This window comes from Mesoplodon mirus (assembly GCF_964341445.2).
Source record: "Mesoplodon mirus genome assembly, chromosome: X".
Taxonomy (NCBI): domain Eukaryota; kingdom Metazoa; phylum Chordata; class Mammalia; order Artiodactyla; family Ziphiidae; genus Mesoplodon; species Mesoplodon mirus.
Genome location: NC_138981.1, coordinates 103,315,319 through 103,335,987, shown reverse-complemented (window position 1 = coordinate 103,335,987; position 20,669 = coordinate 103,315,319). Strand labels below are relative to the sequence as shown.

At 47.1% G+C, this 20,669-nt stretch overlaps 1 protein-coding gene across 2 annotated transcripts in view; it reads left to right on the top strand.

Moving 5' to 3' along the window:
* The window catches only part of TMEM255A (transmembrane protein 255A), a 46,715-nt gene that overhangs the window by 18,476 nt on the left and 7,570 nt on the right, over positions 1 to 20,669 (top strand). For both annotated transcript variants that reach the window (XM_082610853.1, XM_082610852.1), the window contains exons 5-8: positions 3,728 to 3,796; positions 5,665 to 5,753; positions 12,755 to 12,917; positions 19,462 to 19,605. In XM_082610853.1, the coding sequence (XP_082466979.1) occupies positions 3,728 to 3,796; positions 5,665 to 5,753; positions 12,755 to 12,917; positions 19,462 to 19,605 (465 nt within the window). The remainder of the gene's footprint in view (positions 1 to 3,727; positions 3,797 to 5,664; positions 5,754 to 12,754; positions 12,918 to 19,461; positions 19,606 to 20,669) is intronic.

Genomic DNA, 20,669 nt, shown 5'->3' with positions numbered 1-20,669 from the left:
CAGTCATTGGCTCATAGTGCAGGTCATCCTGAGGGAGTGTCCTGGGTGTGGATGGATCTGGGAAAGGATGACTTGCAACATTATTAATTCAATCCCATCTTGCTCTTGGACTCTCCTCCTAGACATAAGAGTCAGTCCCTCATTTGCCAAGATTAGTGGAATTCCTATGGTCAGTGCTGGCATGTCAGGAGATAATTACTGGGCAGGGGGAAAAGTATGGGATGGAAGAGAGAAGCTTTTTGCCCAGTTTTCTTTTGGGGTCAGGAATATGTCAGCCCCTATATCAGACTCATTCCTTTTGAGTTTAGCTGAGAGAGCCATCCTTTTCTTCATCTTTTTCTTTTTGAAAAGACAAGTGACACAACAGGAGCTTGTAACATCCACTATCCTACCACCCTAACATAGCAATTCTATTGCATATGCAATTTTTGCATATTACCCTCTGAGTATATACCTATTTTTGTAGCATGCTTGTAGACAATCATAGTATGTGTGCTATTTTGTTTCAACAGGCGCCATCTTAATAACAATAATTCCTTGTTTTGTGTAGTGAATTTAGTGTTTCAATGTGCCTTAACATCTATTATCTCATTTGAGACCCACAGCAATCCTGTGAGATATGTAGGGCAGGTGTTATTATCCCCATTTGACAAGCACTCTTCACTCTGAGGCAGTCTCCATGGCAACATAGGCCTAGTGGCCAAGAAGCCTGCAGTAGATTTTCATGGCATCATGAGCTAAAATGGCTTCCTCCTTTTCCCTCCTCCTCCCACTCCTAATGTTTTTTTTAAACATGTTTATTGAGATATAGTTCACGTCCCATATAATTTACCCATCTGAAGTATATAATTCAGTGGCTTTTAGTACATTCACAGGTATGTGCAAACTATCACGTCAGTTCTAGAAGATTTTTGTCATCCTCCAAACAACCCCATACCCTTTAGCTATCACTTCCCTATTCCCCCTGCTCCCCCAAGTCCTAGGCAACCACTAATCTACTTTCCTTATAGATTTCCCTATATTAATTAACATTTCCTGTTAATGACATCATATAATATGTAGTCTTTTGCAACCTGACTTTTTTTACTTAGTATAACGTTTTCCAGATTTATCCATATTGCAGCATGTATCATTGCTTCCTTTCTTTTTATGGTCTAATAATATTCCATTGTATTGATATACCACATTTTGGTTATCCATTCACAAGCTGATGGACATTTGGGTTATTTCCACCTCTTGGCTGTTATCAATAATGCTGCTATAAACATTTGTGCTCAAGTTTCTATGTGCACATATGTTTTCATTTCCTTTGAGTATATACCTATGATTGGAAGTACTGGGTCATATGGTAACTAAGTTTAACCGTTTGATGAACTGCCAATTTTCCAAAGTGGCTGCACCGTTTTACATTCGCACTGGAAGTATCTGAGTGTGCCAGTCTCTGCACATCCTTGCCAACTCCCGTTATTATCCGACTTTTAAATTCTAGCCATCCTAGTAGGTATGAAGTGGTTTCTCATTGTGGTTTTGATTTGCATTTCCCTGACTCCTAAACTCCTAAAGGTTTTGATCGCTGACCTCAGCCAAAGGCAATGGGAGAAAAATCCAAATTATATTTACTGGAAGTTTCTTCCAGCTTCTGAGTCTAGGCCCTCTGTACCTCCTGCCGTTAGTGGCTTGCAGTAGAGCATTTGATTCGGGAGGTTGGGGTAAGGCTGGATGAGTCTTTGAGAACACCTTTTTGCCTACACTGTTCCTGTCCTAAGACATCTGCCAGTCCTCACAGTTTTGAGGGAGAAGGCTTTATTAATCTATGGTGATGTCTGTTGGCCAATTTAAATGAAAGGCACATTTGGACCCCAGCACCGCTCGGGTGGGTTAGAGCCAGCCTTTCCTGTTGTTGAGGCCCTTTAACCTCCTGGTGCCCTGTCCTTTGGCTTGGGGGCATATGTGCTTCCCCTTAAGACCTACCTCCTGACCCCCCTCTAAACGTGTCTCATTCCTTCTCTCTCGTCTCCAGTTTCCTTCCTTTCCCCTCCCCAAATATAGCAATTAACTAGCTGGGAAAATCCCTTTCCCTCCTCCTGCCACAGTCTCTCCTCTTCCACGTGGATGTGATAGTAACCTGGTTGCCTCTCAGGTTAACATGAGACGGTGTGAAATAATGGGTGTGAACGTGCCCTGAGCACACTGACACTCAGCAGAAAGCAGTCTCGTGGCCAGCCCTCCACTCCGGAGTTGCTAGCCCTTCGGATGTAAAAGGCTGCGCGGCTAAGTGGCCGTTTCTTACCTGCCATTCACATGGGTTTGTTCCTCCCCTGGGGCCTCAGTGCACAAGAGCAGCCAGAGGCAGCATATGGGCGACCATCACACACACACACGTCTGTCTTCATTTAGGCAGTTGGTGGCTGAATGCTCTTTGGAGAACCAGGAGGTCAGGAGGGCTACGACCAGCACATCAAGCCTCCCCTTCGGCAGGATGATGATGACTTCCGCCATTGCCCAAACTCGGAAAATAAACCCTGCTGGCAGTGACCATAAGAACCCTCATTCCTTTCCAGCCTGACTCCAGGCTGAGCCCACAGGGCAGTGTACTTTCAGAACATGGAGCGGTCAGGACATTCATGTAGAAGCAGCTGATGGAAGGTCCTAGGTCCTTGACGGGGCAGCAGGCAGGGAGGCAAGGAGGCACTTGGGTGTCAGGTACAGGAGATGCTCAATCACATGTGTGGGGAAAAGCAGCCACCAGGATTATTGAAAACGGTGAGAGAAGTGGGTTTAGGGGGAAGGAGGGGCAATAGATAAACTCCCTCTGCCAAGGTGCTTTTGGCCGAGTTCCAAAGGTCAGTTTGCATAAACTGCTTGTCCTGTGCTAACCTGCTTTTGGTCAAAGCCCCCTACCAGTCAGGGGATGTTTAGCGTCCCCCGGAAAGTGGGCAGCATCCCCTGACTGACAGTTTCCAGGTAGCACTGGATTGCATCTGTCTGTTCTACCCCAGCAGGGTTAGTCAACTGTCCTTGAGCCCCATGTTAGTTTTCTGGGCTTCAGTGGTATTTTTGAAGTTCACTGTCTTTAATCTGTGTAGTTGAGTGAAAATGGCTCATCGTTCAGTTGAGTTAAAATCGACAGCAGGCTCCATGGCTACCCATCCCCCTGGGGCTTGCTTCCTGAGCTCTTCCTTCTGAAAAAGCTGTGGCAATGACAGCAGGGTGTACGTGTCAGCCAGCCCTGGTCCTGTCCCCAGGTGATAATGAATCCTCATTGTTGGAGCTGGCCTCCCTCCGATTGGGAGGGTGATGTTGCAATAACTTGGAGTTTTGACTTTTGTTCCCTGGGGACTCTTTGCAAAGAGACAAAGACTAGAAATAAAAGAAAACCAGAGTGGAAATTTCAAGAAACCCACTTCTCAGTCAATTTCCTAATTTCTCATTAACCAAGTGGCCCAATAGAAAGCAGTTATTAGAACATTTGTATCTGATCCTCACATTCTCAGGCTCCCTAGATGGGCAGCTTTCAGAAATCAACCCAACCCACTACCTGCTCTGTGTGTGTGTGTGTGTGTGTGGGTGTGTGTGTGTGTGTGTGTGTGTGTGTGTGTGTGTGTGTGTGTGTGTGTGTGTGTGTGTGTGTGTGTGTGTGTATTCAAATCTTTTATTACCAATCAGAGCAATTGCTGCTCTATTTTCCAGAGCCAAAACCCATTTGGTTTGGTGTTTCTGTTTCCAGGATCTGAAACCACTCTATGCTAACCGGTGCCACTATGTGCCCAAGACATCCCAGAAGGAAGCTGAGGAGGTAAGAGCCAGAAGGAGGCTGCACGTCTTACCTTTGGGGAAAGTCTCCTGTTCTGCCTGGAACCCCCTTTCTTTTACTCTTTTTCCCGGGCCTACAGCTTGCTACAAGGTATGTTTAGTTGATTTGTTCAGTGGGTCAGAGCACAGTGCTAATGGGGCCCTGGTCATAGGTTAGAGCCTCATGAGGCCTAATCAGATTTACTTTGTTCTGTGGCCACAGGCTGCCCCTCTGACCCCAGCAGGCAGCCTCTCAGTGTGTGGCTTTGATCCCGAGAGGGACAGATGAAGAGTACAGAGGCCACAGGGTAGGTCCCTCCCCTATGTCTGTGGGTGATGGTTCAGCTGCCTGGATTTGATGTCCAGCTGGAAGAAAAGTGGGAGCCCCACCAAGGCAGCAGGCCTGGACCGGGGAGGCAGAGTCTGAGTCCCACATATGGGAGGGGTCAGGAAGCCAAATGAGGGTCACTGAGAAGCCTGGTCCACTTTGAGCCTCTGGGGAGGCCTGGGCTGGCGGCCTGGCCCCTGTCATGACACGCCCAGAGGCCAGTCTGTTGATGCTTGAGTGGACACGTGAGGGTGTGTCTCTCCTGCCCCGCATGGCTCTCCTTGGGTTCCTTGTTGCCTCACACAGAAGCAGAGGCAGTGGGCGGTGAGGTGAAGCTCGGCTCCAGGTCATTTTTGGAGAGCTTTCATTTCAGCTCACATTCACCTCTCTCCAATCCAGAGAGCCCTTTAATATAAAACTCTACCATGTGTTTCTAGCAACCTCGACCATTTGGTTCTCTATTAACTTCAAACTGAAAGTCAATGCCCCCCGCCCCTGAGAATAGTTAGAAAAATGGTAAACTTGTGACTGCTAGAAAAAGTTGGCAAGTGGATATAAAATGGTGACTGCATTGCATAACTTCAGGGGAAGCTGTTTTCCTTAACATACAGTGTGAACAGTGCCATCCACTTGCCCCATTTTCCTTCCCCAATCACCAGTTTACCATTTTTCTAACTATTCTTGGGTTAGAAGGGAGTAGAAAGATGTATGTGCCAACAGCTTATCAGAAAGCCACGAGCTTTTGGATGAAGGACCCAATATAGAAAAAAGTGCGCGTTTACCACCAATATTCTCTATAACACAGTGAAACAAATTTACAAGCACTTCATTGCATCCATATGGGGCAGGGGAGAGCCTGGAAGATTTCTCACAAATAAGAGACGATAAATGGAAGTTAATTTTTACATTTTTTTTGCAAACGCGAGATGTGTAAAATGTCATTGCTATTCTCTGGATTTCATTGTGTTCTCATTCTTGTGTTAACTTGGTGACTGTAAAAATGTTAATAATGACTTCCATAGGTTCACTTGTAACCCTGGTCCCCCTAACCCTATTTTTCCTATATAAGGTCATAAGTTCCTCAACCAAAAATTCTCCTTCCGCGAGGGTTATGAGGAACCTTACCCAGGCAGCTCGAGAGGTACTACTGTACTTCAGAGTGCATGTGATGGCCCCTCTGTCTTCCATCTGGTCCCCTTTCCCCCATACCCTGATTTCCCGCCCCTTGTATCCTCATTTCCTACCATCCATTTGTTCTTCTGTCCGCCCTTCCATCCGTCCTTCCTCCTCTCCATCTCCACCTGTCAGGGATGGGGCCCTGAGGGCTGTGGCTGAGGCTGCACGTGAGCCCAGCTCCACAGTGACTTGCCTCACACACGAGTTCAGCCAGCCACCTGCCCAGCCCCATCCTGCCCATGCATTGGTGTGTTCATTTCACAGCCATCCTTACCGTCTCCATCAGTCACTAACTCACAGTGCCAATCCCAGAGGGTCCCGCCTCCCATCCAGTGCCAGCTCACCTCCTCACTGTGGTGTGTCCCCAGGTGAACTGCCCTCACCTCAGCCGTGGATTCTGCACACCTCGCATCCGGGGCAACACCTGCTTCTGCTGTGACCTCTACAACTGCGGCAAGTGAGTGCCGAGCCCCTGATGGTTTGACCACAGTGGGCACGAGCAGGGCTAGGGTGGGGGAAGGGCGCACGGCAGGGATCAGAGAAGTAGAAGACATTGGTCTTCAAAGGATTTCAGCTGACATGCATTACCTGCCTTCTCTGTGCCAGGCATCATGCTAGGTGCTGTCAAGTATCTGATCTCATTTAATTCTTACCTATGATGTATGTAGAATTATTATCCCCATTTTACAGATGATAAGACTGAGGCTCAGAGGAACCAGACAGCTAGTTCAAGGTGACACAGAGTTCGAAAATGGCAGAGGTAGGGTTCACACTCAGTTCTGTCTAAGTCCAAGTTCAACAACATTCAACAAATAGCCTGACTCTGTTCCAGATGCTAGAGATTCAGCAGCAAACAAAACAAAATTCCTTGCCCTCACAGAACTTAGATTTTGGTGCTAGTTCTGCTACAACCACTCTGGCGCTCTGCCCTTCAATTGTTAAAACATCATTTATTCTCTTTGAAGACATATTTAGGTGCCAGGAATACAGAGTCCTGTGGAGAAATTCGCAGACTAGCAGGGATGACCGACCTGTGAGCCACTGATTGCAGTCTAGTGTGAGAAGTGTGGTGCAGATCTGGGGATGTACAGGAGACCCTCTCTATGCAAATGACTGGAAGTCAGAGTCGCTGGGGGCAAAGTGGGGGCGTGTCAAGGAGGAGGGGATGTGGGAGCTGAGACTCAAAGGATAAGGAGGGAGTTAGGAAACAAACCCAAGTGGGGTGGAGGTGGGGAGGGTCTTCCCAGAAGTTGTGGGGGAGGTGAGGGCAGAGCGCTGGTCACAGGTCAGATCATGGAGGGCTCACTGGCCATAACAATGCCTCTGGACTTGACCCTGTGAGCAACTTGGGAGCCATTGAAGGGTATAGTGTGGAAGATGGATTTGAGTGGTTAGAGACTGGAGGCTACTAGGGGGCCACCGCAAGAGTCCAGGCCAAAGGGAACGGAGCCTAGATTAAGTTGGTTTGGGGATGGTGGGAAGCAAGGAGTACTTTTAAAAGCAATTTAGAAGGTGGAATAGACAGGAATGCGTGAGCAGGTGATGCAGAGCATAAGTAAATGGCCCTGTACGGGGGTGTGTCAGCCAGTGCCTGCCATGCACATATTTTCTTTCAGCTCTCCGTGCAGGGGTGCTGAGGAGGGGGAGGGCGGAAGGGAGGGAGGAGTTGGCAGAAAGGGCCCGGATGGAGCTAGGTCCAAAGGGGTCAGCTGGACGCACCCCTCCTCACTCACACTCCCTACTCATGGTTTTGGGGGGCCAGTTTCTCCAGTTTGAGGATTAAAGACCTGACAGACCAGAGGCAGTGAGGGGGCGGGGAGGAGAAGGGGGACTCACGCCAGCCCTTTTACTTTCTTTGCTAGCACCGGTCTCATTTCGGTCTCATTTCGTTAAAAGGTTTGGCAGTGGAGGAAGAGAAACTTAAAGACTCAAATGAGGTTTGGGGATTATCTGGGAGATTCAATTATTCATGTTGTAATAATAACTAACACTTGTAAAGGACTTCCCTCCTTAGCGGTGATGGAGAGCTGGCTATAATTGTACTTCCTGAGCCCATCCTTCCAAAAATGATCAAAGGAATGTAAAATAGGTCCTAGGGGAATTGGGGTTAGTTTGCTAGCTTTCCTCTTGCCTCCCCTTGTCCATCCCCCTCCCCCTGCTCAGTCCTCCCCTCTATTTTTACCCCCTCCCTCCTTCTGACACCCTGTCCTCTGGCCAGCTCTCCTCTCCCCTCTCCTTTCCCTTTCCGTTCTGAGATCCCAGGAGGAGAGAGGAGGCCCGCTGAGAGGGCTGAGAAGTGATTCCTTATGGGCACACCTTTCTCTCCACAATTAGGTGTGTTTCTGAAAAAGGTCTGAATAAACTAAATCCTACTTTAAATTCCATTTAGCTGAGCCCTTAGGTGAATTTTTTTTTAAGTGGAGACTCAAGCCCAATTTATCTTCCTGTCAATCTGAACTTCATAATAACTGACTTTCTTAAAGCAAGTCATGCCAGGATCGTCTTCAAGGCCCTAAAGGAATTTTATGAGGAGCTCTGCTAAACTCTGAGCTCCCTAAAGGCAGCGAACACAACTTCATCTTATCTTTATCCTCAGGCCCCGGCACAGGACCAGGCTTGAATGAAAGACCTGATGACAAGGGAGTGACATGTGTTGAAAAGGATCAAAAAGGAACACCCTTTTCCCCAGGAAAATAAACTATTGGACCAGACAACTAAGAGGGTTCATGGGGACACTGCCCCTAACAACCTTTGAGCTGGAAACGCTGTTCACCTACCTGATGCCTGGGGACCAGCCTCAGGCGGCGATCGAGGCCTTGCCCAGGTCTGTAGCGTTGAGATTCCAAGGGCAAAGCCACTAGAAAAGCACTTACTGAGCTTTTCATCAGGCAACAGTCCCATGCGGTCAGAAAGCAAGGCCGCGAGACTTAAGAGGTGATGATCCTACAATAGAAGGAAAAGATTTTCCTTGACCCGAGACTTTTTCCAGCCAGCTCGAAGGAGACCTAATCTCCAGGCCTAAATATAGCTAGCTGCAAGCATTCTGAGGCTCGGAGACTTTAATTTTGCCGAATGTGTATTTTTTTTTCCTCACACGAAGCCTATTTTTAATCAATTGCCAGCTCCTCTAGTCCATTTCCTGGAAAGGAGGCCAAGAAAAAAAAAAAGTGGGAACAAAAACATCAGGCAGTCATTTGTACAGCGCTACGGAAACAGAGTTTCTGCTGTCCCCTCGAAGCCACAGACCTTCTTTGACGTCAGGGGCAGCGAGGTTTTAATACCAAACATAGATGATTCCATTTCACCCTGTGCAGGAAGGTGGTTTCTCTAGGACGCAGCTCTGCAGCAGCTGCCTTTCAGCCTTCACTCAGCTTTGGAGAGGTCAAGTCAATATCACTGGTTTTCAGTGTGTAACCTAAAGGAAGCGAAAGGAAATGGGCGTGGTTTGTGAACTGCTGCAGCTGGTGATGAATAAAATGAAAGATGATAGCTCACTTTCATCCATTCCTCCCTTTGCCAAACTTTTATTGAGCTCCTACTGTGTGCCAGGGACTGTTCTAGAAGGATAGATATCCTTAAAATAACATTTTGCCCTTAAGGAACTCAATTTACCAGGGGGATTATGGGGAGGGGGGTTTAGACTGCTACACAGAATACACGCAGTGAGAGAAAGGTGCACAGAGGCTGCCCATAGCCGCTGCCTGTACACCAAGAGTTGGTGAATAGTTCCAGGCCCTTATCGAAGAGCAGAAGGATGCCCTTTGGCTTTATCCAAGATCTGTTGCCTCCTACTCTGCTGAATGGGGACTGAAACACAGAGAGGTTATGTTTCTCCAGGCACACCCAGCAAGTTGGGAGCAAGGTGGTAAAAGCCCACACTGGGTAATCAATCTTATGATCAATGCAATGATCCGTCTTTGAACTCAGTTACTCATTCACCAAGTATCTATTGATGACCCATAACATTTCTACCACCCAGCTAGGAGGCAGTGAGGGAGACACAAAAGAAGTGTAAGAGATGACCTTGCCCTCCAGAGGTTAGAATTTAGACAGAGCCATCGTGTCCACCTTGGCCTTGGTTGTAGCTTTAGCACCCGGCACGGTACTCAGCACTGGGTAGGCTCTCAGTAAATATCAGATGAAATGAATAGCTGAATTATTGACCTATGCAACGTGTCAAACTAAGAAGGACAGACTGAGGCTGTGGGAGTCCAGGTGCAAAGCTAATGCATGGGCGCTGGAGTCCTTGAAGAATGAGAAGTGTGTGTTGAAGCTTTGCGCAGCGGGAGAGATCAGGACAGGCAGAGAACAGAAGGCAGTACCTCCCACGCAGGGGGAGAAATCTGAGCAAAGTTCTGGAATAAGTACCCAGCATGGCCAGTTTGGTGCTTCTGAGGATTCCAGCCTGGCTGGAATGTGGATTCCATTTTGGAGTTGGATTATGACAGACTGAGGAATTGGGATACTTTTTCCTGAAGGTAATGGGGAGCCAGGGAAGGGTTTTGATTAAATGAATGACTTAGTTTTACAAATGTGTTAGGAAGCTGAACCAGGCAGTGATGGGGTCTGGCAGGAGGGCCCTGCAGTCATGGAGGCTTGAGGGTGGGAGCAGTGAGAATCCAGAAGATGGAATATCAGACGAAGCTCTGCCCAGAGACTGAACCAAATGGAATCGTGAATCTCAAACAGAAACAAACCACATTAATTCGCTAAACCCTGAACCAGATCTAGTATTAATGTTCTTTTGCTTCATGGTTCAGTTAAAAAAACATTTTAGTAGCTGCTGAACCCACTCAAACTGAAACCAAACATATATTCTCTACGATTAGTGAATACTTTTAAATGAACTACTAACCTAGCCCCATGTTGTGGTCTGTGCTTTTAAAGCATCACTGCCTTTAAGAACACGATTCAAAGGTTTGAATCATTTTGCCAGAGGCTGGCTCTTAAAAGGGAAAAAACACAGCTACATGTTTTGTGGGGGGGGCCCTTACAATGTGCTAGAGTACTGCTTCCGTGCATTCGCTCATGAAATCCCCCGGGCTCAGAGAAGTTAAGAAAGTTGCTCAAGGTCAGACAGCAAATAAGTGACAGAGCCAGGTTTCAAATGCAGGCTGATTCCAGAGTCTGCTCTGCTGTACCACCCATCTGCATGTGCTACCAGCCCACCCTCGGTGTTTTAGGACATAAGCAAAGATACCCGGGGAGAAGTCAGAAGCTGATTCTCAAGCCTCCCCTGCACCCCTACAACCCCACACTCGCCCTTATACACAGGCCTGCCTTTTTCAGGGGAGAGTCCTTGTACAGCGGTGCCTTTTTGAGCAGTAAGTAATCTGTGTATCCTCCCTGCCCCATCCCCAGGCTCGAGTACCATGCCAGCTAATAGGAGACACTCAATGTATGCTTCCAGGTGGTGTCCAGCTATGTTCCTGAAAAACCTGAAATCTAGCTCAAATTCTGATGAATTGAAACACCGTTAAAATTCCACTATGGAAGCTTACTATTTAAAACAGCAGGTCTCAAATATCAATGAGCTCATTAACACAGATTCCAGAGCCTCACCCCAAGAGATTCTGCCAGATTTAGTAGGACTGTGGCTGGGCCTCAGAATCTGCATGTTTAACCATCTCTTTCTCAAAGATGCATGCACACACACACAGATACACAGAGACTCCCACAGGCACACACAAATAACACAGTGACACAGGCAGGCACATAGACACACGAACACAGATTTTGACGCAGGCTGTCCTGTAACCACACTGATTTCAATTCCTTAAAGAAGCACTGGTTTTAAAGAATTCTAAGATAATTCATCTGTAAAGTTTAAAAGTCTTCTGTGAATAATCTCTCCCTGATTCATTTTGGAGGTTAATGTTTAATTTTTTTTTCTTTTTCATTTTCTATATTCTTATAGCAGGGGAGTCACACATAACTATCCTGGTGCCAGGGGGTTTGGTTCTAAGTTTAATTGTAAGAATCACAGTGTTTAAGATTCATTATTGATTCCAGTGGCCAAGTTGTAAACTAGTTTGAAACATCCAGGAAGACAGGAGCTTCCACTTAATTGATTTAGCCAGTATTTATGTAGCACCAACTATGTGTCCAGCACAGCAATGAACAAAACAAACCAAGTCCCTACCCTCATGGAGCTCACATTCAAGTTAGGGAGACAGACAGTAATGAAGCACACACATTAGTAAGAAGTGCTGCAGAGGATTTAGGGAAGGGAAATTAGCTTGGGCTTCCATAACAAAATACCATAGACTGGTTGGCTTGAACAACAAATCTTTATTTTCTCATAATTCTGGAGGCTGGAAGTCCGAGATCAGGCACCAGCATTGTCAGGTTCTGGTGAGGGCTCTCTTCCTGGCTTGCTGATGGCCACCTTCTTGTTGTGTCCTCACGTGGTCTTTCCTCAGCGTGTGCATGCGTGTGGAGAGTTCTCTCTTCCTCTTTTTGTAAAGCCACCAATCCTATCAGATTAGGACCCCACCCTTATGATCTCATCTAACCTTAATTACCTCCTAAGAGCCCTTCTCCAAATACAGTCACCTTGGGAGTTAGGGCTTCAATATATGAATTTCGGAAGGGAACACAATTCAGTTCATGGCAAGTAGTGGGCTAGAGAGTGACCAGGCTGGGTGGGGGTGGGGATGTCTTTGGACAGAGTGGTCAGGGAAGGCCTCTCTGAGGAGGTGATATTCAGATTTTGTGCAGGAACTCAGCTTTAGTACTTTATTGGAATGTTGTTTTTTGTTTGTTGGTGTTTTGTTTTGTTTTGAGAGAGGAAACACTGAAATCTTTGAAGCCTGAATTCAGATCCCAGCTCTACCGCTTACGACTTGAGGAAATTCCTAACCTCTCTGTGCTCCAGTTTCTTCATCTGTGAAACGGGAATGGTGGTAGTACTTACCTCATACAATATTGTAAGGATTTGCAGCGCAGCCTAATAGAACTTTCTGCGATGATGGAAATGCTGTAATCTGCTCTGTCCAGTACAGTAACCAGCCACTAGTGTGGCCCTTAAAAGTGTGGCTGCTGAGCACTTAACATGTGCCTCGTGAGACTGAAGAACTGAATTTTTTACTTAATTTTAATAGTCACCTGTTGACTAGAAGCCGCCATATTAGCACAGATGTAATGAATTCATGTCTGTAAAATGCTTAGCCCCCCTGCCAGGCACATAGCAGGTGTCAATAATTGCCATCTAGGATTAGCGTTAGCTGATGGTAACAAGTGTTTCTCTGGCAGGTAGGAGGGTTTTTGGGGATAAACGGTAGTCACACTTTGATTGATTATCGTATCTTGCTCCCCGAGTGCATTGTTGGCTATGATGTCCCTTACGATAGCTCCCTACCTGCCCACCTGTCTTTTCACTGAGCCGCATGGTAGCCAAAGCCCTAGAGGGACAGCCTGCTCCCTGGAGACTGACTGGATGTGCTTCTCCCCGTCCAGCCGGGTGGAGATCACCGGTGGCTACTATGAGTACATTGACGTCAGCAGCTGCCAGGATATCATCCACCTCTACCACCTGCTCTGGTCCGCCACCATCCTCAACATCGTCGGCCTCTTCCTGGGCATCATCACTGCCGCTGTCCTGGGGGGCTTTAAGGACATGGTAAGGAAGGAAGTGACTTCCCATCCCACAGAGGCCCCTCCTCCTGTCAGGGCTGGGGCGAGGCTAGGCGGTTGGGGGCAATGGGGACCCACGCTTTGAAGGGAGGAACAGAAACCGTTGGTTCAAGAATGTAGCTGCCTTTCGGACTTCCCTGGCGGTCCAGTGGTTAGGACTCCGTGTTTCCACTGCCGGGGGCCCGGGCTCGATCCCTGGCCGGGGAACTAAGGTCCACATGCCATGCAGTGGGGCCAAAAAAAAAATGTAGCTGGTTTCAAACAGCTCAAGTCGAAGGAGCCAGATGATGCCATCAGCCTGCAGACATTTCTTGTTAACATGAGTTGCCTGTGTTTTTGAGGCACATTCTGGGGGCGGGTGGGGCTCATGCTAGTTATGTAAACATAGCCTTTAATTACCGCCCCCCACTCCCTCCAATTTTTTTTTTATTATTATTATTTTTTTTGCGGTACACGGACCTCTCACTGCTGTGGCCTCTCCCCTTGCGGAGCACAGGCTCCGGACCTGCAGGCTCAGCGGCCATGGCTCACAGGCCCAGCCGCTCAGCGGCATGTGGGATCTTCCCGGACCAGGGCACGAACCCATGTCCCCTGCATCGGCAGGCGGACTCTCAACCACTGCGCCACCAGGGAAGCCCCCCCACCCCCCCCCCACACACACTTTTAGTAGAAACCTTTTTGGATGGTATTTCCATTAACAGACTTTGGGAGAGCTGGAAGCAAAGACGTTTTTAGCTACAGGTAAGAGTACTGCTCCCCTCCCCCTCCCCAGGAATTTCCTCCTGGAGTTTCTCCAGAAAGAAAGAGCCTGGGGACTCTTTCTGCATGTGAAGGCCCAGCTCTAGGCTAAACTGCTGCTCAGGTCTTGTCCTCAACCTTAACCTCACTCTCAGTCTCCCTGCGTCCCCTGTGCTCCCTTTCAACTCTTTTCCATATTCATGTGTTATGTCTGCAAAGGCACCCCAGGACTCAACGCCCAGTAGGTGCTCCATAATAGTGGGGTCCTTCCTTCTTTTGCTTTTAAAGCATTTCAAAGCATTTATTTGCTTATTTAATAAACCTTGATCTCTAATAATGGAGATAATAGCTTTAGAGCTATGGTTCTCAGCCTGGCTTCAGATTAGAATGGAATCACCTGAGGTGCTCTAAAAACTCTGGCTGCCCGGACTGCTCCTCCAGAGATGCCAATTTGATTGGTCTAAATTGAAGCCCAGGCATCAATACTTTATTAAAAGCCCCCCAGGTGACTCCAACTGTGGCCATGGTTGAGTATGGCTGCTTTAAAGAAATGTCCCACCCATGTCTAGGGAATTATTTTGTGCCTAAAAAGGGTTTTCCTTTGACCCCAGAAATGAGGCAGATAACCCCTAGGCCTTTGGCTGTTTCTGTCCCATTTGGGGGGCTCACTGAGGAACAGGAAGCTGAAAGGCAGTTTGTAGTTTGGCCCTGGACTGCCTAAAGGATGAGTAATGGAAAGTGAAAGGTGTGGTAGGACCAGGGAAGAGAAAAAACTGCAGTTTTGGGCACCAAGTCCCCAGTAGAACCGGGCTAACTGGAAGTATTGAGTGTTCCCGCTGGTGACCCTGCTCCTGCCCAGCCCGACTGTCCTTCTCTTTTTTCCCCTCCCTCTCTCATACACGCATTTCTCATTCCCGGGCCCCTCCTCCCACTCGGGAAAGCCCAAGCTCGGGGGAAGCCTCAAGGTAGGGGGGCCCGTTGGATGGAGAAGGCTGTCCTGTAAGTTTGGGCCTGATGGAGCACTGGGGTGAGAAAGCTTCAGAAAAGCTGTTTCTGGGTTGGAGCTGCTTTGGAGAAAAGAATGCCCTTTGTTCTTGGAGACTGTCCCCAGGGGGCAGGTGAAAGCAGAGGCCTTGTGTAGAATCTGAGCCGCTCTGGCTGGAAGAGAAGCTTCTGGTTGGGGCTGGCGAGTTGAGATGGGACATCAGGATGAGTGTTCAGGCTTCTCTGAATTATCCGTCGAGGTCTCGGACATGGACAGCCGAGCGCCCTGATGTACAAATGGAGTGGCTGGCAGCCACTTGGTAGGCTCTGCGGGGCTCCTGCAAGGACTCTTGTCAAAACTCAGTTGACCATTGACGTTTAGGTTTATTTCTGAACTCTTTTTAATTGTTGAAGCATAGTTGACTTACAATAGCATATTAGTTTCAGGTGTACAGTCTGCACTATTAATTTCACTGTGACCTTGATCTCTAGGGGAATAGGGGTTTGTTGACCGTCTGTCCTGAGAGGTGCCAGTAATGGCCCCTTTACTCTCCGTAAAGGGCTTTTGTACAATTTCTTTCTCCGCTTCTCACCACCACTAGTACCTCGTGAAGTAAATATTACTCCCCCCATTAACAGATGAGGAAACAGGCCAACAGAGGTCAAGTTACCTGCCCAGGGCTAAATAGCAGAGCTGGGAGTGGAACCCTTTCTGGTTTTACAAGTGTTTTAATAGATATTACCTCCTTTGTTTAGTTGCTTTCATTAAAAAAAGTAAGGGCTTCCCTGGTGGCGTAGTGGTTGAGAGTCCACCTGCTGATGCAGGGGACATGGGTTCGTGCCCCGGTCCAGGAAGATCCCACATGCCGCAGAGCGGCTGGGCCCGTGAGCCATGGCCGCTGGGCCTGCGTGTCTGGAGCCTGTGCTCCGCAATGGGAGAGGCCACAACAGTGAGAGGCCCACGTACCACAAAAAATTTAAAAAATAAAAAAATAAAATTAAAAGCAAGTTGTTCCCAACTGTTGGGAGCTTCTCTGAGAGGAAAGGAGGAGAGCAAGGGAAGACCTGAGCGTCATCAAATGCCAGGCCTGGGAACCCAATCAAGGGCCAGTGGGGAAAACGAAAGATGAAGGCAAAGAGCAGGGACAGGAGATTTGATTCATGACGGGAGAGAACAAGCAGGAGTTATAAGATGGGAGCACCGAGGAGGAACCATTGTTTCGATCACTTTATTAAAATGAGGCATGGTGTGGAAAATCCTGGAACATCAACCAGGTAGGCCTACATAAAATCCTCAGCCTGGGTCCAAATATGCTTGGTGACTCTTGGCGTGCCTCCACCTTGAGTAGAATGCCTTGGGGGCTGCAGGGAGGCCAAGGGTGCTGGCTGATGAAGGGCATTCCTGAGGAGTGAGGCCAGGAGCCAAAAGCTGTGAGCTGGCAGCCTTCAAAGAGATCAGCTCAGAGCATCATTTCCAGAGTTGTGGGAACCTGAAAGGAAAAAAGACGTCTTCTTTCCCTGACCAGAGGGGCTTGGTGAAAAGGGTCTTGAACAAATGTTTGATGACCAAAGTGTTTGCTGCCCAAAGATATAAGAATTTGAGGTGAATCTTTAAAAGGTGATGATATCTTGCCATTTTCTCCTACTTGGTGTCTCTGGTTTAGAGTAAAGTGGGGAGAAGTCAAAGCGGCCTTCTTTCCAAAGTCTGCCATTGTTGTCTCAGAAGAGACTCAGTGTTGTCCAGGAGAGACGGCTTTGACCATTTCCTGTGCTACCTAGTAACTGTTTGTTTCACTGGAGCTCAGAATGCTACTGGTCAAAAATGGGGGTCTCATAACTTAAGCCCCAGAATTATTGGTACAGAAATACACACACTCCTATATGCACACACAAGTAGAGATGGAGCCCAGATTTATTGGAAAATCAGAATTACTGATTTAAAACATAACCAGACCATGGGACTTCCCTGGTGGTCTAGTGGGTAAGACTCCATGCTCCCAATACAGGGGGCCCGGGTTCGATCCCTGGTCAGGGAACTAGATCCCACATGCATGCTGCAACTAAGAAGCCCACTTGCCACAAGTAAAGATCCCGCATGCCACAACAAGGGATCCTGCATGCCTCAACTAAGACCAGGAGCAGCCAAAACAAATAAATATTAAAAAAACAACAACCATAAGCAGACCATTATTTGGGGCCATCCCTTTTGCTTCTCCCCTGCCTGACTCCTGACTTCACCCCCCTTCACTCCCTCAACCTCTCTCCATGCCCTGTCCATTTTCTCTACGCCCTCTACACTTCTCTTCTGTGGCTTTCTTGTGCTTATTTAATCTTCCTCCTGTGTTTCTTTCTCTATAATAGTCAACTTCCTTTCAAAGATTATCCTGGACCCCCAGCCTCGCTGCACACACAAAACCTTTTCTAGATAGAGTTTACATTGCATGATTGCTTCTCTATGGTTAGGCTTAGTTTATTTGCATAGAAGAACTGGTTTCGTTTTGCAAGAGCTGGAGGGTGTGTTTTTAACTGACACAAGGCCAACGGAACATGGTTTCTCGGACTTCCTCAGGGATGACATTTCTTTTTGGAATCCTTGTGGAGAGGTAAGGGCATTTCTGAGCACTCTTCTGTAACGCGAGCCAGCCCTTGGAATGGTCAAGATCTAAGTTCTCTCCCACACAAGAGAGAGGCTGAGAAACATTTCTCTGGTTGTCTGTGAGGAGCATCGTAATGACTGAGGCTTGTAGCTTCTTCAAACCTCCTAGAGATGTAAACAGTAACCCACTCCAAGGAAGAGAGCAACAGACTGTGTTGAAACTTGCTATAAGGGAGTTTCCTCTGCCAACATCCCACCATGGTTGCCTGTGACATTGCCAAAGCCTGCCCACACATTTTCATCACTTGAGAGGAAGCTTCTGCTCTCCGTTAATGCAAAGTAGATACGTACCAGAAACAAGACACGTTGATTTTACAGACAGCTGTCGATTATCCACATGAATGGAGGGGGTGTCAATGACATGGATGATGGAAAGAACATTTACCCACACCTTGACCCATAAGGTACAGAGCACAGTCCTGCTTGGGAACTAATGAGCGGTGGGGGCTTCCTTGAGCAGTGTTTTGGCCTTGTTGAAATCTGCAACCCCATCCTGGATAAGATTAGCTTTAGGGCTTCCCTGGTGGCACAGTGGTTGAGAGTCCGCCTGTCGATGCAGGGGACACGGGTTTGTGCCCCGGTCCGGGAAGATCCCACATGCCGCGGAGCGGCTGGGCCCGTGAGCCATGGCCACTGAGCCTGCGTGTCCGGAGCCTGTGCTCCGCAATGGGAGAGGCCACAACAGTGAGAGGCCCTCGTACCGGTAAAAAACAAACAAACAAACAAAAAAAGATTAGCCTTAACCCTTGAAGGGCTACACACGTCACCATGTTATAAAAATGGTATTAAATTCTTTCTGCATTGCTTTGTTTTCCCAAAAAGTGGGGGTGGAATCTGCCAGAATCCTTACAACTTTTATAAACCCTTTGTGATTGATCACATTTCTGTCACAGCAATAGCAATAGCCTTGTCCGTTTGACATTTTGTATTTGGGGTCTCAGTTTCTTCTTTTTCTTTTTTGTTTTTGAAAATCATACAAATGATTTCAACTTTTCTATAGGTTTGAATTTTTCAAAATAATAAGTTGTGGGGAAATGACACAAGTAATACATATTAGTTGTGAAAACCTTGGCTATATAATTGAAAGTGAAGAGTCCCCATTTACTTCCTAGTACTGCTGCCCTCCCCAGAGATAACCATAGTTAACAGTCTGTTGTGAATCTTTCCAGATTAATTCCATTGACAAACACACATATGTGTATAACTGAGTCTTTATTTTTTACATAAACTGGGATTATGCTACATTAATGTAACATGGTGGCTTTTAAAAATGATTTTATTTTTTTAGAGCAGTTTTAGGTTCACAGCAAAATTGAGAGGAAGATAGAGAGATTTCCCATGTACCCCTTCCCCACACATGCGCGGCCTCCCCCATTACCCACAGCCCCCACCAGAGGGGTGCATTTGTTACCAAGGATGAAGCTATATCGCCACATCAGAATCACCCAAAGTTCATAGTTTACCTTAGAGTTCACTCTTTTTTTTTCTATAAATTTATTTATTTATTTATTTTTGGCTGCCTTGGGTCTTCGTTGCTGCACGTGGGCTTTCTCTAGTTGCAGCGAGCGGGGGCTCCTCTTCATTGCAGTGCGTGGGCTTCTCATTGTGGTGGCTTCTCTTGTTGTGGAGCATGGGCTCTAGGCGCCCGGGCTTCAGTAGTTGTGGCTCGCAGGCTTAGTTGCTCCATGGCATGTGGCATCTTCCCGGACCAGGGCTCGAACCCGTGTACCCTGCATTGACAGGTGGATTCTTAACCACTGCGCCACCAGGGAAGCCCCAGGGTTCACTCTTGCTGTTGTAATTCTATGGGTTTGGACAAATGTATAATGACATGTATCCATCACTATGGTGGCAAACAGTAGTTTCACTGTCCTAAAAATACTCTGGGCTCTGCCTATTCATCCCTCTCCCCAACCCCAACCCCTGGCAACCACTAATCTTTTTATTGTCTCCATAGTTTTGCCAATAGCTTGTTTTTGTTTTTTTAATTTAACAATATATCCTGGACAACTTCCCTGTCACTAAATATAGGTGCACATCATTGTTTATCAATAGCTCCATAGTATTCTGTAGTACGAATGTACCATGGTTTAGTTAGCCATTCTCCTAGTGATGAACATTTATGTTGTTTCTAATTTATGTTTTTCTGCAGAACCCAGCTCTCCCAGCACTGAACTGTTCTGTTGAAAATGCCCATCCGACTGTTTCTTACTACGCTCGTCCTCAAGTGGCATCCTATAATACCTACTACCATAGCCCTCCTCACCTGCCACCTTATTCTGCTTATGACTTTCAGGTATGTTTTGAGAGAAAAAGAACTCTCCATTATCCTTGCTCTCGCTCATGCTGTCTCGTTCTCTCCTTAATTATGGACCCTTCCTAATATATATGACATAGCCAGGCTCTCTATCCCTGAGGGCCTTTAGCAGCCTGTGGGTACCAGTGACTAGCTTAAGGACTGCATAGGCAGGCAATGATGGGAGAGATGGGGAGGGTGGGAAAGACACAAGAGGAGAAGAAACAGAAGGAGGGAAGAAAAGGGGAGAAGAGATAGGATCCAGGTGTCCCAAGTTGCCTTGACCTACACCGAGGTACTCATGAGTATGTCACCACGGACCCCTGTCCAACAGTGGCCTTTTCCATTTCTCTGCCACTGGGAGAGCCTTCCTCCTTAGGACAAGGGCATTCTGAGCCACACACGGGTTTGAATCAAATCTGTAATGAGGAAGAAGTCCCTTCTTTTTCTCCAGACTTCCTAACTGGGACTCTACAGAGCAAATATTTTTTATAACACCCTCCTCCCCTTTTTTTGCCTTGTTATCACGTGGGTCAGAAATAAGTGTTACCAAGTTTGCCCTTTCCCATTTTCCTTTTGAGCTAAGACTAAGCACAGAAGAACAGAACCCAAAAGGCACTTAATTAAAAGGAATTCATTGTATGCAGAGCACTGAACTAGACACTTCAGGAAAACAAACGAAACAGTCTTTTAGGCATTTACAGTGACCCTAAACCCTGGACCACAGAAGGATGGGATTACACTCGAATCTGGTTAATTCAAAATTTGGGGACCAAGGAAATGCCTTTGAAAGGAGGGAAGCTCATAATGAATTTACTTCTATTGACCAAGAGCCCTGAATGCTCCAAGGGGACATAAAAGCATGACTGTTTGGGGGTGGTCCCAATTAACCAGCCAGTTTAGAAAAACAGAGCCCTTGGGCAACCTAATTTCCACTTCAGATTAACAAAATAATTGAAACTGAAAAACCCCCTATTTAGTTAAATAAAGTGTACTTTGGTTTGGTTTACATACTGTACTGTACGGGGAGGTCTAGGACTCTATATGGCAATAGGAATACGTAT